General features: G+C 42.6%; 1 protein-coding gene across 1 annotated transcript in view; it reads right to left on the minus strand.

Annotated features, from left to right (window-relative positions):
• Positions 1–321: 321 nt before the first annotated feature.
• The window catches only part of LOC306839910 (atrial natriuretic peptide receptor 1-like), a gene marked incomplete at its 3' end in the record, with an annotated part of 24,323 nt that continues 6,974 nt past the window's right edge, over positions 322–17,670 (minus strand). The window contains 17 exon segments of the mRNA XM_079368857.1: positions 322–464; positions 4,165–4,263; positions 4,520–4,694; positions 4,896–4,964; positions 5,447–5,570; positions 7,153–7,299; positions 7,528–7,696; positions 8,324–8,479; positions 8,670–8,829; positions 9,169–9,240; positions 12,406–12,510; positions 13,336–13,413; positions 13,502–13,576; positions 13,673–13,793; positions 15,304–15,388; positions 15,467–15,602; positions 15,734–15,828. Of these exon segments, the coding sequence (XP_079224983.1) occupies positions 322–464; positions 4,165–4,263; positions 4,520–4,694; positions 4,896–4,964; positions 5,447–5,570; positions 7,153–7,299; positions 7,528–7,696; positions 8,324–8,479; positions 8,670–8,829; positions 9,169–9,240; positions 12,406–12,510; positions 13,336–13,413; positions 13,502–13,576; positions 13,673–13,793; positions 15,304–15,388; positions 15,467–15,602; positions 15,734–15,828 (2,009 nt within the window).

Raw genomic sequence — 17,670 nt, forward strand, 5'->3', positions numbered from 1 at the left:
CTCACACTGAGTGTCCCCCCTCCCTCACACAGTGTCCCCCCTCCTTCACACACTGTCCCCCCTCTCTCACACACAGTGTCCCCCCTCCCTCACAAAGAATGTCCCCCCTCCCTCACAGTGTCCCCCCTCCCTCACACAGAGTGTCCCCCCTCCCTCACAGTGTCCCCCCTCCCTCACACAGTGTCCCCCCTCCCTCACTGAGTGTCCCCCCTCCCTCACACAGAGTGTCCCCCCTCCCTCACAAAGAGTGTCCCCCCTCCCTCACAGTCTCCCCCCTCCCTCACACAGTCTCCCCCTCCCTCACACAGTGTCCCCCCTCCCTCACACCGTGTCCTCCCCCAGCAGCCAGTATGTCTTCATCCGTCCTTTCCCCTTCATTTGAATCTCTCCTCTCAGCTCCAGTCTGAAGCAGCGGAACTCCTGCAGAACCTGCCAGGTTGCTTCTGAGACGTGGATCTTTAGAGCTGCATAGAGACATGAGAACAACATGTAAACAACAAGAGAACAACATGTAAACAACAAGAGAACAACATGTAAACAACATGTAAACAACATGAGAACAACATGTAAACAACAAGAGAACAACATGTAAACAAGAGAACAACATGTAAACAACAAGAGAACAACATGTAAACAACATGAGAACAACATGTAAACAACAAGAGAACAACATGTAAACAAGAGAACAACATGTAAAAACAAGAGAACAACATGTAAACAACATGTAAACAACAAGAGAACAACATGTAAACAACAAGAGAACAACATGCAAACAACAAGAGAACACCATGTAAACAACAAGAGAACAACATGTAAACAACATGAGAACAACATGTAAACAACAAGAGAACAACATGTAAACAAGAGAACAACATGTAAAAACAAGAGAACAACATGTAAACAACATGTAAACAACAAGAGAACAACATGTAAACAACAGAACAACATGTAAACAACAAGAGAACAACATGTAAACAAGAGAACAACACGTAAACAACAAGAGAACAACACAAGAACATGTACACAACAAGAGAACAACATGTAAACAACAAGAGAACAACATGTAAACAACAAGAGAACAACATGTAAACAACATGAGAACAACATGTAAACAAGAGAACAACATGTAAACAACAAGAGAACAACATGTAAACAAGAGAACAACATGTAAACAACAAGAGAACAACATGTAAACAAGAGAACAACATGTACACAACAAGAGAACAACATGTAAACAACAAGAGAACAACATGCAAACAACAAGAGAACAACATGTAAACAACAAGAGAACAACATGCAAACAACAAGAGAACAACATGTAAACAAGAGAACATGTAAAAACACGGGAACAACATGTAAACAACAAGAGAACAACATGTAAACAACATGTAAACAACAAGAGAACAGCATGTAAACAACAAGAGAACAACATGTAAACAACAAGAGAACAACATGTAAACAACAAGAGAACAACATGTAAACAACAAGAGAACAACATGTAAACAACAAGAGAACAACATGTAAAAAAACACGAGAACAACATGTAAACAACAAGAGAACAACATGCAAACAACAAGAGAACACCATGTAAACAACATGTAAACAACAAGAGAACAACATGTAAACAACAAGAGAACAACATGCAAACAACAAGAGAACAACATGCAAACAACAAGAGAACAACATGTAAACAACAAGAGAACAACATGTAAACAACAACAGAACAACATGTAAACAACAAGAGAACAACATGCAAACAACAAGAGAACACCATGTAAACAACATGTAAACAACAAGAGAACAACATGTAAACAACAAGAGAACAACATGCAAACAACAAGAGAACAACATGTAAACAACAAGAGAACAACATGTAAAAAACACGAGAACATGTAAACAACAAGAGAACAACATGTAAACAAGAACAACATCTTAAAAACATGAGAACAACACAAGAACAACATGTAAACAACAAGAGAACAACATGCAAACAACAAGAGAACAACATGTAAACAAGAGAACAACATGTAAAAACATGGGAACAACATGTAAACAAGAGAACAACATCTTAAAAACATGAGAACATGTAAAAAACATGAGAACAACACAAGAACAACATGTAAACAACAAGAGAACAACATGTAAACAACATGTAAACAACATGTAAACAACATGAGAACAACATGTAAACAACAAGAGAACAACATGTAAACAACATGTAAACAACATGAGAACAACATGTAAACAACAAGAGAACAACATGTAAACAAGAGAACAACATGTAAAAACAAGAGAACAACATGCAAACAACATGAGAACACCATGTAAACAACAAGAGAACAACATGCAAACAACAAGAGAACAACATGTAAACAAGAGAACAACATGTAAGCAAGAGAACATGTAAAAAACAAGAGAACAACATGTAAACAACAAGAGAACAACATGTAAACAACATGTAAACAACAAGAGAACAACATGTAAACAACAGAACAACATGTAAACAACAAGAGAACAACATGTAAACAAGAGAACAACACGTAAACAACAAGAGAACAACACAAGAACATGTACACAACAAGAGAACAACATGTAAACAACAAGAGAACAACATGTAAACAACAAGAGAACAACATGTAAACAAGAGAACAACATGTAAACAACATGAGAACAACATGTAAACAAGAGAACAACATGTAAACAACAAGAGAACAACATGTAAACAAGAGAACAACATGTAAACAACAAGAGAGCAACATGTAAAAAACATGGGAACAACACAAGAACATGTACACAACAAGAGAACAACATGTAAACAACAAGGGAGCAACATGCAAACAACAAGAGAACAACATGTAAACAACAAGAGAACAACATGCAAACAACAAGAGAACAACATGTAAACAAGAGAACATGTAAAAACAAGGGAACAACATGTAAACAACAAGAGAACAACATGTAAACAACATGTAAACAACAAGAGAACAGCATGTAAACAACAAGAGAACAACATGTAAACAACAAGAGAACAACATGTAAACAACATGTAAACAACAAGAGAACAACATGTAAAAAAACACGAGAACAACATGTAAACAACAAGAGAACAACATGCAAACAACAAGAGAACACCATGTAAACAACATGTAAACAACAAGAGAACAACATGTAAACAACAAGAGAACAACATGCAAACAACAAGAGAACAACATGCAAACAACAAGAGAACAACATGTAAACAACAAGAGAACAACATGTAAACAACAACAGAACAACATGTAAACAACAAGAGAACAACATGCAAACAACAAGAGAACAACATGTAAACAAGAGAACATGTAAAAACACGGGAACAACATGTAAACAACAAGAGAACAACATGTAAACAACATGTAAACAACAAGAGAACAACATGTAAACAACAAGAGAACAACATGTAAACAACATGTAAACAACAAGAGAACAACATGTAAAAAACACGAGAACAACATGTAAACAACAAGAGAACAACATGTAAAAAACACGAGAACATGTAAACAACAAGAGAACAACATGTAAACAAGAACAACATCTTAAAAACATGAGAATAACACAAGAACAACATGTAAACAACAAGAGAACAACATGCAAACAACAAGAGAACAACATGTAAACAAGAGAACAACATGTAAAAACATGGGAACAACATGTAAACAAGAGAACAACATCTTAAAAACATGAGAACAACATGTAAAAAACATGAGAACAACACAAGAACAACATGTAAACAACAAGAGAACAACATGTAAAAACACGGGAACAACGTAAACAACATGAGAACATGTAAAAAACACGAGAACAACATGTAAACAACAAGAGAACAACATGTAAACAACAAGAGAACATGTAAACAAGAGAACAACATGTAAAAAACATGAGAACAACATGTAAAAAACATGTGAGCAACACAAGAACAACATGTAAACAACATGAGAACAACATGTAAAAAACATGAGAACAACACAAGAACAACATGTAAACAACAAGAGAACAACATGTAAAAACACGGGAACAACACGGGAACAACACGGGAACAACGTGTGTGAGTGTGTGTCTGTGTGCGTTTATGTGTGTGTGTGTGTGTGTGTGTGTGTGTGTGTGTGTGTGTGTGTGTGTGTGTTTTACCTTCTCCGTTGGACTCCATGCGTGATGCTGTGTTCACCGTGTCTCCAAACAGACAGTACCTGGGCATCTTCAGCCCAACCACACCTGCACACACCGGACCTAAACACACACACAGCTGAGGGTTACTCACATAAACATGACTAGTGACACACACAGACACACACACACACAGCTGAGGGTTACATATATAAACATGACTAGTGACACACACAGACACACACACACACAGCTGAGGGTTACATATATAAACATGACTAGTGACACACACAGACACACACACACACAGCTGAGGGTTACATACATAAACATGACTAGTGACACACACAGACACACACACACACACACATACACTGACCGCTGTGTATGCCGATGCGTAGCCGCAGCTGCTGATTGGCTCGGTGTCTGATCTTGAAGCTCTGAACGGCGTCCAGCAGGGCGAGCGACATGCGGGCAATCTCCCGCCCGTGAAGCTTCCCGTTCCTCACAGGCAGCCCAGACACCACCATGTAGGCATCGCCAATGGTCTCCACCTGGGGGCAGCACTGAGATCATCAAACAGCATCTACACAATTTCAAGTGACAGTAACATTGACAACAATGAACTGCACTGTTGCTCTCAGAATCATTTATAAGTTCTTAGAATAAAAGAAACAGGACGACGTTTGGACTGCAAGAACATCAACAAACCAGAAGCTTAGCTTAGCGCAGTTAGCAGCTGAAGAGTCTTTCACCTTGTAAACATTAAAGTTGTCGATGATGGCGTCAAAACAGGTGTAGAGATCGTTTAACAGCGTCACAACCTGGAAGTTCAAAAACAAGATACACTTCACTTCCTCACACTGAACCTTTGAAAACAACACCTGAGGAACTTTCCAGAACTCTGCTCCTTTTGAGGACTTACGTGTGTTTCCACCAGATCTACCAGGGTACACGGGGGGTCATAGATTACCCCAAAAGAAGACCCTGATAGGGGTCATGTACTTTCTGAAGGTCCAGGGACTTATGACTACAGTCCTGCAGAGCTGAATGTCTCTGATTGGTCAGTTAGCTACACAGCTAGCGGTACTATAAGGCCCTCATAGGCCACCGTAGTGTGGTGGTGTTTTTTCTTCTTGTGAAGTTAATCAAATTACTTTTCATAATTATGTGTATTAGCCCTGCCAGGGACAATTGTTGTGAACTCACCATGGATAAAAACACGATGACTGTTCACCTTTACCTCTGTTTATGTATCTACTCAGATCAACTTCTAAATAAACATGCACCTTCTGCTCACACTCACTTCTAGAGGTGTGCTCTCAGCTGATAGGGCGGTGAAGCCGATGATGTCACTGAAGTAGATTGTGACGGAGTCAAAAGCTTCGGCCCGAACCGTCTCACCTCGTTTCAACTGTTCGGCTACAGAACTGAAACAAAGATGTGTATATTTATTGGATGTGAATATTTACTGGATGTGTATATGTACTGGATGTGTATATGTACTGGATGTGTGTATTTACTGGATGTGTATATGTACTGGATGTGTATATGTACTGGATGAGTGTATTTAATGGATGTGTATATTTACTGGATGTGTACATGTACTGGATGTGTGTATTTAATGGATGTGTATATTTACTGGATGTGTATATGTACTGGATGTGTATATTTACTGGATGTGTATATTTACTGGATGTGTACTGGATGTGTATATGTACTGGATGTGTATATTTACTGGATGTGTACTGGATGTGTGTATTTAATGGATGTGTATATTTACTGGATGTGTACATGTACTGGATGTGTGTATTTAATGGACGTGTATATTTACTGGATGTGTATATTTACTGGATGTGTATATGTACTGGATGTGTATATGTACTGGATGTGTGTATTTACTGGATGTGTATATGTACTGGATGTGTATATGTACTGGATGAGTGTATTTAATGGATGTGTATATTTACTGGATGTGTACATGTACTGGATGTGTGTATTTAATGGATGTGTATATTTACTGGATGTGTATATGTACTGGATGTGTATATTTACTGGATGTGTATATGTACTGGATGTGTATATTTACTGGATGTGTACTGGATGTGTGTATTTAATGGATGTGTATATTTACTGGATGTGTACATGTACTGGATGTGTGTATTTAATGGACGTGTATATTTACTGGATGTGTATATTTACTGGATGTGTACTGGATGTGTGTATTTAATGGACGTGTATATTTACTGGATGTGTGTATGTACTGGATGTGTGTATGTACTGGATGTGTATATTTACTGGATGTGTGTATGTAATGGATGTGTGTATTTAATGGACGTGTATATTTACTGGATGTGTATATTTACTGGATGTGTATATTTACTGGATGTGTATATGTACTGGATGTGTATATGTACTGGATGTGTGTATTTAATGGATGTGTATATTTACTGGATGTGTATATTTACTGGATGTGTGTATGTACTGGATGTGTATATGTAATGGATGTGTATATTTACTGGATGTGTATATGTACTGGATGTGTATATGTACTGGATGTGTGTATGTACTGGATGTGTATATGTAATGGATGTGTATATTTACTGGATGTGTATATGTACTGGATGTGTATATGTACTGGATGTGTGTATGTACTGGATGTGTATATGTAATGGATGTGTATATTTACTGGATGTGTGTATGTACTGGATGTGTATATGTAATGGATGTGTATATTTACTGGATGTGTGTATGTACTGGATGTGTGTATTTACTGGATGTGTGTATTTACTGGATGTGTATATTTACTGGATGTGTGTATGTACTGGATGTGTGTATTTACTGGATGTGTATATTTACTGGATGTGTGTATGTACTGGATGTGTGTATTTACTGGATGTGTGTATTTACTGGATGTGTATATTTACTGGATGTGTGTATGTACTGGATGTGTGTATTTACTGGATGTGTATATTTACTGGATGTGTGTATGTACTGGATGTGTGTATTTACTGAGGTAGTATCTGGTAGAGCAGATTATCTGCTTTGCGTTTCTCCTCGTGGTACGCCTGAGTTCTTTCTTCAACCAGCTCCTCCAGGTTGTTGGCGTACTGCTCCATGCGAGACAGCAGGTTATCCAGGATGTTAGAGCCATAACCCCTGTGCAGGAAGACAGGAGGACAGACAGACAGGCAGACAGACAGACAGACAGGCAGACAGACAGACAGGAGGACAGACAGATGAAGACAGCAGGAAGTAAACTAACACAACAGACTCAAAATGGGTGTGGCCTTTATGACATCATTCATTGTTAGCAAGAGTTTCTGGTAAGTTGAAAGCTAACAGAATTCAGCTGCCCCCCCCCCCCCCACACACACACACACACACCTGTGTTGTTTTATCAGCAGGATCTTGATTGTGTTGAAGTCTGGTCTATCGCTCGGTTCTTCACTCCAGCAGCGCTGCATCAGGACGCCAAGCTCCTCGCTGTGACTGTGGAGGCAGAGAGATGGACGGAGGGGCGGGGCACCGCCGTGACGCACCGCCTGAACAATCTCTGAGGGGTTGGAGGAAAAGTTGGTCAGGACACCTGATGATGAAGTATCAGGATACAAGTGTGTGATCCACACAGTGTGTTTGAGTTCATGCAGTGTTTCTGACAAGGTGCAGTACATGGCCCCCACCAGCAGAGGGCCTTGAAACACTGATCTCTGTACTGTGAAGTTACTGTGCGTTCATGTGTCCGAGTGGTCATTACGTGTTTCCTGTTTTATTTTCTCATTTCTTCTCCCTGTGTCTCTCTTCAGTTCTGTGTTTAGATGACAGAAGTCCTGAGACTTTCTTGTGTTTGCCTCACCTGTGTTCTGTGGTCTATTTAGTCTCAGTGTTGGTTTCCCTTGTGGCTCCTGGTTTTTCACTTTGATGAAGTCAGCCTTGTTCGGTGGACTTTTCATGAACTTTGTTTCATTAAAAGTCTTTCCTGAAAGTCTCTGAGGTCAGTTTGCTCTCTGATGACTGTTATGAGCAGGTTTGGACACCAGAGGGCGGAGTGAGTTCAGATAGGAGGCGAGTGTGTCTGGTGAGACAGAACCCTCAGAGTCTACGTCTGCCAGGCTTCACTAATGTAGATGTTGTTTTAAGCGCATACACACACACACACACACACACACACACACACACAGACCTTTGGGAGTCATGGTGTGTGTGTCCAGGTAGAAGACTCCTCTGAGCAGAGCCACTTCCTGCAGGATGATTCCAAAGCTGTAAACGTCTCCTCTCTGAGTCCCACAGCGAGACGGACTCTCTGACCTCAGCAGCTCCGGAGACGACCACAGATGACCTGCAACACGTACGACAGTGTGTGTGTGTGTGTGTGTGTGTCTGTGTGTGTATGTGTCTGTCTGTGTGTGTGTATGTGTGTCTGTGTGTGTGTCTGTGTGTGTCTGTGTGTGTGTGTGTGTGTGTGTGTATGTGTGTGTGTGTGTATGTGTGTGTGTCTGTGTGTGTGTGTGTATGTGTGTGTGTCTTACGGGCGTAGTAGGCGTGTGTGTCTTCAGAGTAGCTGCTGGTCCTCAGACTTTGCAGACCGTAGTCTGTGATCTTCAGCACGAAGCGACTGTCCACCACACAGTTAGACGACTTCAGGTTGCCGTGGGAGACGATGACGCTGTTGTGAAGGAACAACATGCCCTGATGACACAAACAGAAATAAACAATGGTAAAAAAAATAGAGACAGAGAGAGAGAGAGACTCCACCCACAGACCTGGCCCCCCAAAGAGGACCGAGTCTGCACCCAACAGGTCAGCTGTCCTCTGAACCAGGACGTCAGAGACATTTACGTCCCCTCAAACACACCTGCAGGGGGCGCTCCCACAATGTGCACTGCAGCACGCCATGTGACCTGCTGTGACCACAAGAGAGCGTCCAAACCCCCGTGAACATGCACACACACGCACCTGCACACACACACGCAACGCACCTGCACACACACACACACACACACACACACACACGCACACGGCTGTTACCTTGACAATGTCATTGATGAGAGAGTATCTGAACATCCAATCCAAGGTGATGCTGTCACTCTCCATCAGGTCCTGGAAGATTTACACACACACACACACACACACACACACACACACACACACACACACACACACACACACACACACACACACACACACACTTCATCATTATGACATCAGTAGGGTTAGGGTTAATTCTCTGTTTTTTCCTTTTCTGACATTCGGAGATATAGCGGTCATCTGGCAACAACCCAACCGCCACTCCGCCCACGTTCACCTACAGCAGGCTGTACGTTGCTAGGTTACCAGGCTGGAGGTTGCTAGGTTACAGTGCTGACAAGTAATTATAACGGAGCGCTGAAGAGAACATGTAATGTATGAAGGAAAGCTGAAGAACTGATGGAGACTCGGCTGATCGCTGCAGGAAGTGGAGCGAGCTCACAGAGTGGCGGCGTACGAAGCCACGTGGACTCAAAGCAGCCAGAGGCGGGTTAGAGAGGGTTAGGGTATATAGGGTATATAGAGGGTATATAGAGGGTATATAGAGTATATAGGGTATATAGAGGGTATATAGAGGGTATATAGGGTATATAGAGGGTATATAGAGGGTATATAGAGGGTATATAGAGTATATAGGGTATATAGAGGGTATATAGGGTATATAGAGGGTATATAGAGGGTATATAGAGTATATAGGGTATATAGAGGGTATATAGGGTATATAGAGGGTATATAGGGTATATAGAGGGTATATAGAGTATATAGGGTATATATAGGGTATATAGAGGGTATATAGGGTATATAGAGGGTATATAGAGTATATAGGGTATATATAGGGTATATAGAGGGTATATAGGGTATATAGAGGGTATATAGAGGGTATATAGAGTATATAGGGTATATAGAGGGTATATAGGGTATATAGAGGGTATATAGGGTATATAGAGGGTATATAGAGTATATAGGGTATATAGAGGGTATATAGGGTATATAGAGGGTATATAGAGTATATAGGGTATATAGAGGGTATATAGGGTATATAGAGGGTATATAGGGTATATAGAGTATATAGGGTATATAGAGGGTATATAGGGTATATAGAGGGTATATAGAGTATATAGGGTATATACAGGGTATATAGGGTATATATAGGGTATATAGGGTATATCGAGGGTATATAGAGGGTATATAGGGTATATATAGGGTATATAGAGGGTATATAGAGTATATAGGGTATATAGAGGGTATATAGGGTATATAGGGTATATAGAGGGTATATAGGGTATACAGAGGGTATATAGGGTATATAGAGGGTATATAGGGTATATAGAGGGTATATAGAGTATATAGGGTATATATAGGGTATATAGAGGGTATATAGAGTGTATATAGGGTATATAGAGGGTATATAGAGGGTATATAGAGTATATAGGGTATATAGAGGGTATATAGAGTATATAGGGTATATAGAGGGTATATAGGGTATATAGAGGGTATATAGGGTATATAGAGGGTATATAGAGGGTATATAGGGTATATAGAGGGTATATAGAGGGTATATAGAGTATATAGGGTATATAGAGGGTATATAGAGGGTATATAGGGTATATAGAGGGTATATAGAGGGTATATAGGGTATATAGAGGGTATATAGAGGGTATATAGGGTATATAGAGGGTATATAGGGTATATAGAGGGTATATAGAGGGAATATAGAGTATATAGAGGGTATATAGAGGGTATATAGGGTATATAGAGGGTATATAGAGTATATAGGGTATATAGTAAGGGAGAGTATAGAGTATATAGGGTATATAGAGGGTATATAGAGAGTATATAGGGTATATAGAGGGTATATAGGGTATATATAGGGTATATAGAGGGTATATAGAGTATATAGGGTATATAGAGGGTATAGAGGGTATATAGAGGGTATATAGAGGGTATATAGAGTATATAGGGTATATAGAGGGTATATAGGGTATATAGAGGGTATATAGAGGGTATATAGGGTATATAGAGGGTATATAGAGGGTATATAGAGTATATAGGGTATATAGAGGGTATATAGGGCATATAGGGTATATAGAGGGTATATAGAGGGTATATAGAGTATATAGGGTATATAGAGGTTATATAGAGGGTATATAGGGTATATAGAGGGTATATAGGGTATATAGAGGGTATATAGAGGGTATAGAGGGTATATAGAGGGTATATAGGGTATATAGGGTATATAGAGGGTATATAGGGTATATAGAGGGTATATAGGGTATATAGAGGGTATATAGAGGGTATATAGAGGGTATATAGAGTATATGGTATATAGAGTATAGGGTATATAGAGGGTATATAGAGGGTATATAGAGTATATAGAGGGTATATAGGGTATATAGAGGGTATATAGAGGGTCTATAGAGGGTATATAGAGGGTATATGGAGGGGCAGATAGATGGTAGGTGGAGAGGCAGATAGATGGTAGGTGGAGGGGCTGACTGAAGGTTGATGAAGGTGTTAAACGCAGATACATTAGAGGTCTGAAGGTCCCGTTTCCACCCAGCAGTCCGGTACGGATCGGTACAGTTTGGTACGGTTTGGTTCGATTAAGCCTGATCCCGTTTGTGTTTCCACAGCCACCCGTGTCCTATATGGTAGGCGGCATGTAAGCCGGATGACGATAGCCGCTATGTAAATAGTGTCATATGATAGCATCTAATCGCTAACAGCTAACAGCTAACTAATAAATTCAACAAAGGAGAAAAACGCTCCACAAACCAAACCAACGCTGGAGACATCCAGCAGGTCATCTCCTCTGTCACTGTCATGTGACTCTTTATTACAAGAACTCAATCCAGCTTTGTTTCAGAGAAGGCTGTGTGCGGCGAGTACACACGTAAACAATCAATGCTTTAAACACGCCCACCACCTAACACAGGAAGTGACCATTCTTTCAACCAATCAGAGGACTGCAGTGTTTAGCTCCACCTTTTCAGGTCGGCTCCACATTCTTGGGAGGTAAGTGGGACGGTACGGATCGGTTATTTGGGAATCTTAACCCGGGATTAGTTGATGGAAACGCCACGCTGCACGCTGTACCGAGACGAACTGATCCGGACCGCTCGGTGGAAACGGGGCTGTAGTGTAATGATAAAGAGCTGACATGGAGTTGATGGGGGGCTTACAGAGGGTACCTGGAGGGGTTGTACTGGGTCATAGGGGGTACAGAGGTGTGTGTACCTGCAGGCTGCCTCTGGGACAGTACTCAGTGATGATGCACATATTGGGTGGATCGATGCAGGCGCCGATGAAGCGGGTAAGGTGCTCATTCTGAACGTCTCTCATCTGTAAGAGTTCAGACACTGCTGGTTAGAAAAACATCCAAAACTCCAGAATCCCTAAAACAAGGCACAGCACGGTCTGAGAGTCTAAACCAGGGAAGAGTCACATCCACCAAGACCAGAGGGCTCACCAAACCTGGACTCTGACGCCCCGCTAAGGAGGCAGACTACTGCAAGGTAGTTACTAAATCAACAGAGAGGTGGAGGCTGTGATTGGCTGTAACCACAGAGAGGTGGAGGCTGTGATTGGCTGTAGCCACAGAGAGGTGGAGGCTGTGATTGGCTGTAGCCACAGAGAGGTGGAGGCTGTGATTGGCTGTAACCACAGAGAGGTGGAGGCTGTGATTGGCTGTAGCCACAGAGAGGTGGAGGCTGTGATTGGCTGTAACCACAGAGAGGTGGAGGCTGTGATTGGCTGTAACCACAGAGAGGTGGAGGCTGTGATTGGCTGTAACCACAGAGAGGTGGAGGCTGTGATTGGCTGTAACCACAGAGAGGTGGAGGCTGTGATTGGCTGTAGCCACAGAGAGGTGGAGGCTGTGATTGGCTGTAGCCACAGAGAGGTGGAGGCTGTGATTGGTTGTAACCACAGAGAGGTGGAGGCTGTGATTGGTTGTAACCACAGAGAGGTGGAGGCTGTGATTGGCTGTAACCACAGAGAGGTGGAGGCTGTGATTGGCTGTAGCCACAGAGAGGTGGAGACTGTGATTGGTTGTAACCACAGAGAGGTGGAGGCTGTGATTGGCTGTAACCACAGAGAGGTGGAGGCTGTGATTGGCTGTAACCACAGAGAGGTGGAGGCTGTGATTGGTGGAGAAATGAGTCTTACATGTTTGAGTTCAAACAGAACGTTTCTGGTCAGTTCGATCCGTTTCTTGTTGATGTACTTGATGGCTGCCAGGTTTCCCTGAGGGAGACACAATAAGAAGGGTTACCTTTTTATTTATTACACCTTCAGATGACCGCTGTGATCAGACGATGTGCTGCTGTCAGACCTTATAATATCCAGTCTTAGTGTAGATCTGGAAGTTTTCCTCCATGGTCATCAGAGAGCCGCAGATTGATCCTTTCTGCAGAGAATCAGGAGCCACTGCTTAGTCTGTGTGTGTGTGTGTGTGTGTGTGTGTGTGTGTGTGTGTGTCTGTGTGTGTGTGTGTGTGTGTTACCAGAGACATGGTGAGTCTACTGCAAGCTCTCCTCAGTACTTTCTCCAGGTCCCTCATCTGGACGTCGTCCCAGGAAACCCTCCACAGCTGAGCTGCCAGCTCACTCTCCAGCTTCAGCTTCCTGTGTGAGGGAAGTGAGTGTCTGAGTGATGAAGGGTGAGACGTAAGACTGAGACTGAGACAGAGACTGAGACAGGGACCGACAGAGAGTGAGACATAGACTGACAGAGACTGAGACTGAGACTGGGACTGAGACAGGGACCGACAGAGAGTGAGACATAGACTGACAGAGAGTGAGACAGGGACTGACACAGAGTGAGACAGGGACTGAGACAGGGACTGACAGAGAGTAAGACAGGGACTGACAGAGAGTGAGACAGGGACTGACAGGGAGTGAGACAGGGACTGACAGAGAGTGAGACAGGGACTGACAGACTGAGACAGGGACTGAGACAGGGACTGGCAGAGAGTGAGACATAGACTGACAGAGAGTGAGACATAGACTGACACAGAGTGAGACATAGACTGACAGAGATTGAGACAGAGAGTGAGACAGGGACTGACAGAGAGTGAGACATAGACTGACAGAGAGTGAGACATAGACTGGCAGAGAGTGAGACAGGGAGTGACAGGGAGTGAGACAGGGACTGACAGAGAATGAGACAGGGACTGACAGAGAGTGAGACATAGACTGACAGAGAGTGAGACATAGACTGACAGAGAGTGAGACAGGGACTGACAGAGAGGGAGACATAGACTGACAGAGAGGGAGACATAGATTGACAGAGAGTGAGACATAGACTGGCAGAGAGTGAGACAGGGAGTGACAGGGAGTGAGACAGGGACTGACAGAGAATGAGACAGGGACTGACAGAGAGGGAGACATAGACTGACAGAGAGTGAGACATAGACTGACAGAGAGTAAGACATAGACTGGCAGAGAGTGAGACAGGGACTGACAGAGAGTGAGACAGGGACTGGCGGAGAGTGAGACATAGACTGGCAGAGAGTGAGACAGGGACTGGCAGAGAGTGAGACAGGGACTGACAGAGAGTGAGACAGGGACTGACAGAGAGGGAGACATAGACTGACAGAGAGTGAGACAGGGACTGGCGGAGAGTGAGACATAGACTGGCAGAGAGTGAGACAGGGACTGGCAGAGAGTGAGACAGGGACTGACAGAGAGTGAGACAGGGACTGACAGAGAGGGAGACATAGACTGACAGAGAGTGAGACAGGGACTGACAGAGAGAGAGACATAGACTGACAGAGAGTGAGACAGGGACTGGCAGAGAGTGAGACAGGGACTGGCAGAGAGTGAGACAGGGACTGGCAGAGAGTGAGACAGGGACTGGCAGAGAGTGAGACAGAGACTGGCAGAGAGTGAGACAGGGACTGGCAGAGAGTGAGACAGGGACTGGCAGAGAGTGAGACAGAGACTGGCAGAGAGTGAGACAGAGACTGGCAGAGAGTGAGACAGGGACTGGCAGAGAGTGAGACAGGGACTGGCAGAGAGTGAGACAGAGACTGGCAGAGAGTGAGACAGAGACTGGCAGAGAGTGAGACAGGGACTGGCAGAGAGTGAGACAGAGGCACTTTGTCATGGAGATTAACATGTTACCTGTCCTCACCTATAGATGAAGACTGTCACTGTGACAATGATGACAAAGACGAAGCAGATCACTATGGCAACCATTTGATGCATGGTGACTGTACCTGGAGAGAGAGACAGTAAACTGTTGGTGTGTGTGTGTTGAGTGTGTGCTGTGTACGTGTATGTCGGTGTGTTCATACGGGAGAGGCAGGCTGGGTTGTCATTTTTGAAGCCACACTCTGGAACGTCTGCAGGTGTCTCTCCACCTGGCCACTGGAAGCTCCGCCCACTCTGCATGACCAGTTGTTTAACACTGCTGTTATACACACACACCACCTACACACACACACACACACACACACACACACACAGCTGTTTCAGTTAATATTTCAGGATTTAACATGCAGACAGGAAGTGATCCATTGAGTCCACAGCTGATTGACATCATGCTGATGATCAATTCTTACCTTAAACTCTCCAGACTCCACATCCATCATGTCCCACACAGCAAAGTCCACCTGTCTGTCTCCGAACTCATCCATCTCCACCAAACCCGTCACTCCTGCGCACACACACACACACACACACACACACGCACACTTTTAATACAGCAGAATTCCTGTTAGGATTTCGATATGATACTAGACAGGGGCTCTTTTAAGGGAATTTGGAGGGCGCTAACATGAGGCATATAATCCCATGATGCACATGACATGATGCACATCAAGGTTCAAGGTTCAAGGTTCAAGGTTCTTTATTTGTCAATTCCAAAATATGTCAGACATACAGTGAAATCGAAATTACGTTTCCCCCCTCCCCACGGTGCAATGTAGATAAGAAAAAGGTAAATAAAATAAAACAAGGTAAAAAGAGGTAAAAAAGATGTAAAAAGATAAATAACATTTACATTAATAAACCTAAATGTGCAAAAGTATTAAGTTAATAAAATGGAGTATAGAACAAGATTATAAGAAAAGTGAACTTGTGCATGTGTGCAATGTGCAATAAGTGACCAGGGTTCTGTTTCAATGTTCAAACAGGAGGAGGTTCCAATGTTCAGTGTTCAATGTTCACATGATGCACATCATACACATGATGCACATGATACAAATGACATACATGATACACATGATGCACATGACACACATGATGCACATGACATACATGATGCACATGATGCACATGATACATATGACATGATGCACATGATACACATGACGCACATGACACACATGAGGCATATGACACACATGATACATATGACATACATGATGCACATGACACACATGATGCACATGACACACATGATGCACATGTCATACATGATGCACATGACATACATGATGCACATGATGCACATGACACACATGATGCACATGATGCACATGACACACATGATGCACATGTCATACATGATGCACATGACATACATGATGCACATGACATACATGATGCACATGACATACATGATGCACATGATGCACATGACACACATGATGCACATGACACACAATGCACATGACATACATGATGCACATGACACACATGATGCACATGACACACATGATGCGTCATACATGATGCACATGACATACATGATGCACATGACATACATGATGCACATGATGCACATGACACACATGATGCACATGACACACGATGCACATGACATACATGATGCACATGACACACATGATGCACATGACACACATGATGCACATGACACACAATGCACATGACATACATGATGCACATGACACACATGATGCACATGACACACATGATGCACATGTCATACATGATGCACATGACATACATGATGCACATGACATACATGATGCACATGATGCACATGACACACGATGCACATGACATACATGATGCACATGACATACATGATGCACATGATGCACATGACACACGATGCACATGACATACATGACGCACATGATGCACATGATGCACATGACACACATGATGCACATGTCATACATGATGCACATGACATACATGATGCACATGACATACATGATGCACATGACGCACATGATGCACATGACGCACATGATGCACATGACATACATGATGCACATGACATACATGATGCACATGACATACATGATGCACATGACATACATGATGCACATGACACACATGATGCACATGACACATGATGCACATGACACACATGAGGCACATGACATACATGATGCACATGACATACATGATGCACATGACACACATGATGCACATGACATACATGATGCACATGACATACATGACATACATGATGCACATGACACACATGATGCACATGACATACATGATGCACATGACATACATGATGCACATGACATACATGATGCACATGACATACATGATGCACATGACACATGATGCACAT

The sequence above is a fragment of the Symphodus melops genome (assembly GCF_947650265.1).
Source record: "Symphodus melops genome assembly, chromosome: 18".
In the NCBI taxonomy this organism is placed as follows: Eukaryota; Metazoa; Chordata; class Actinopteri; order Labriformes; family Labridae; genus Symphodus; species Symphodus melops.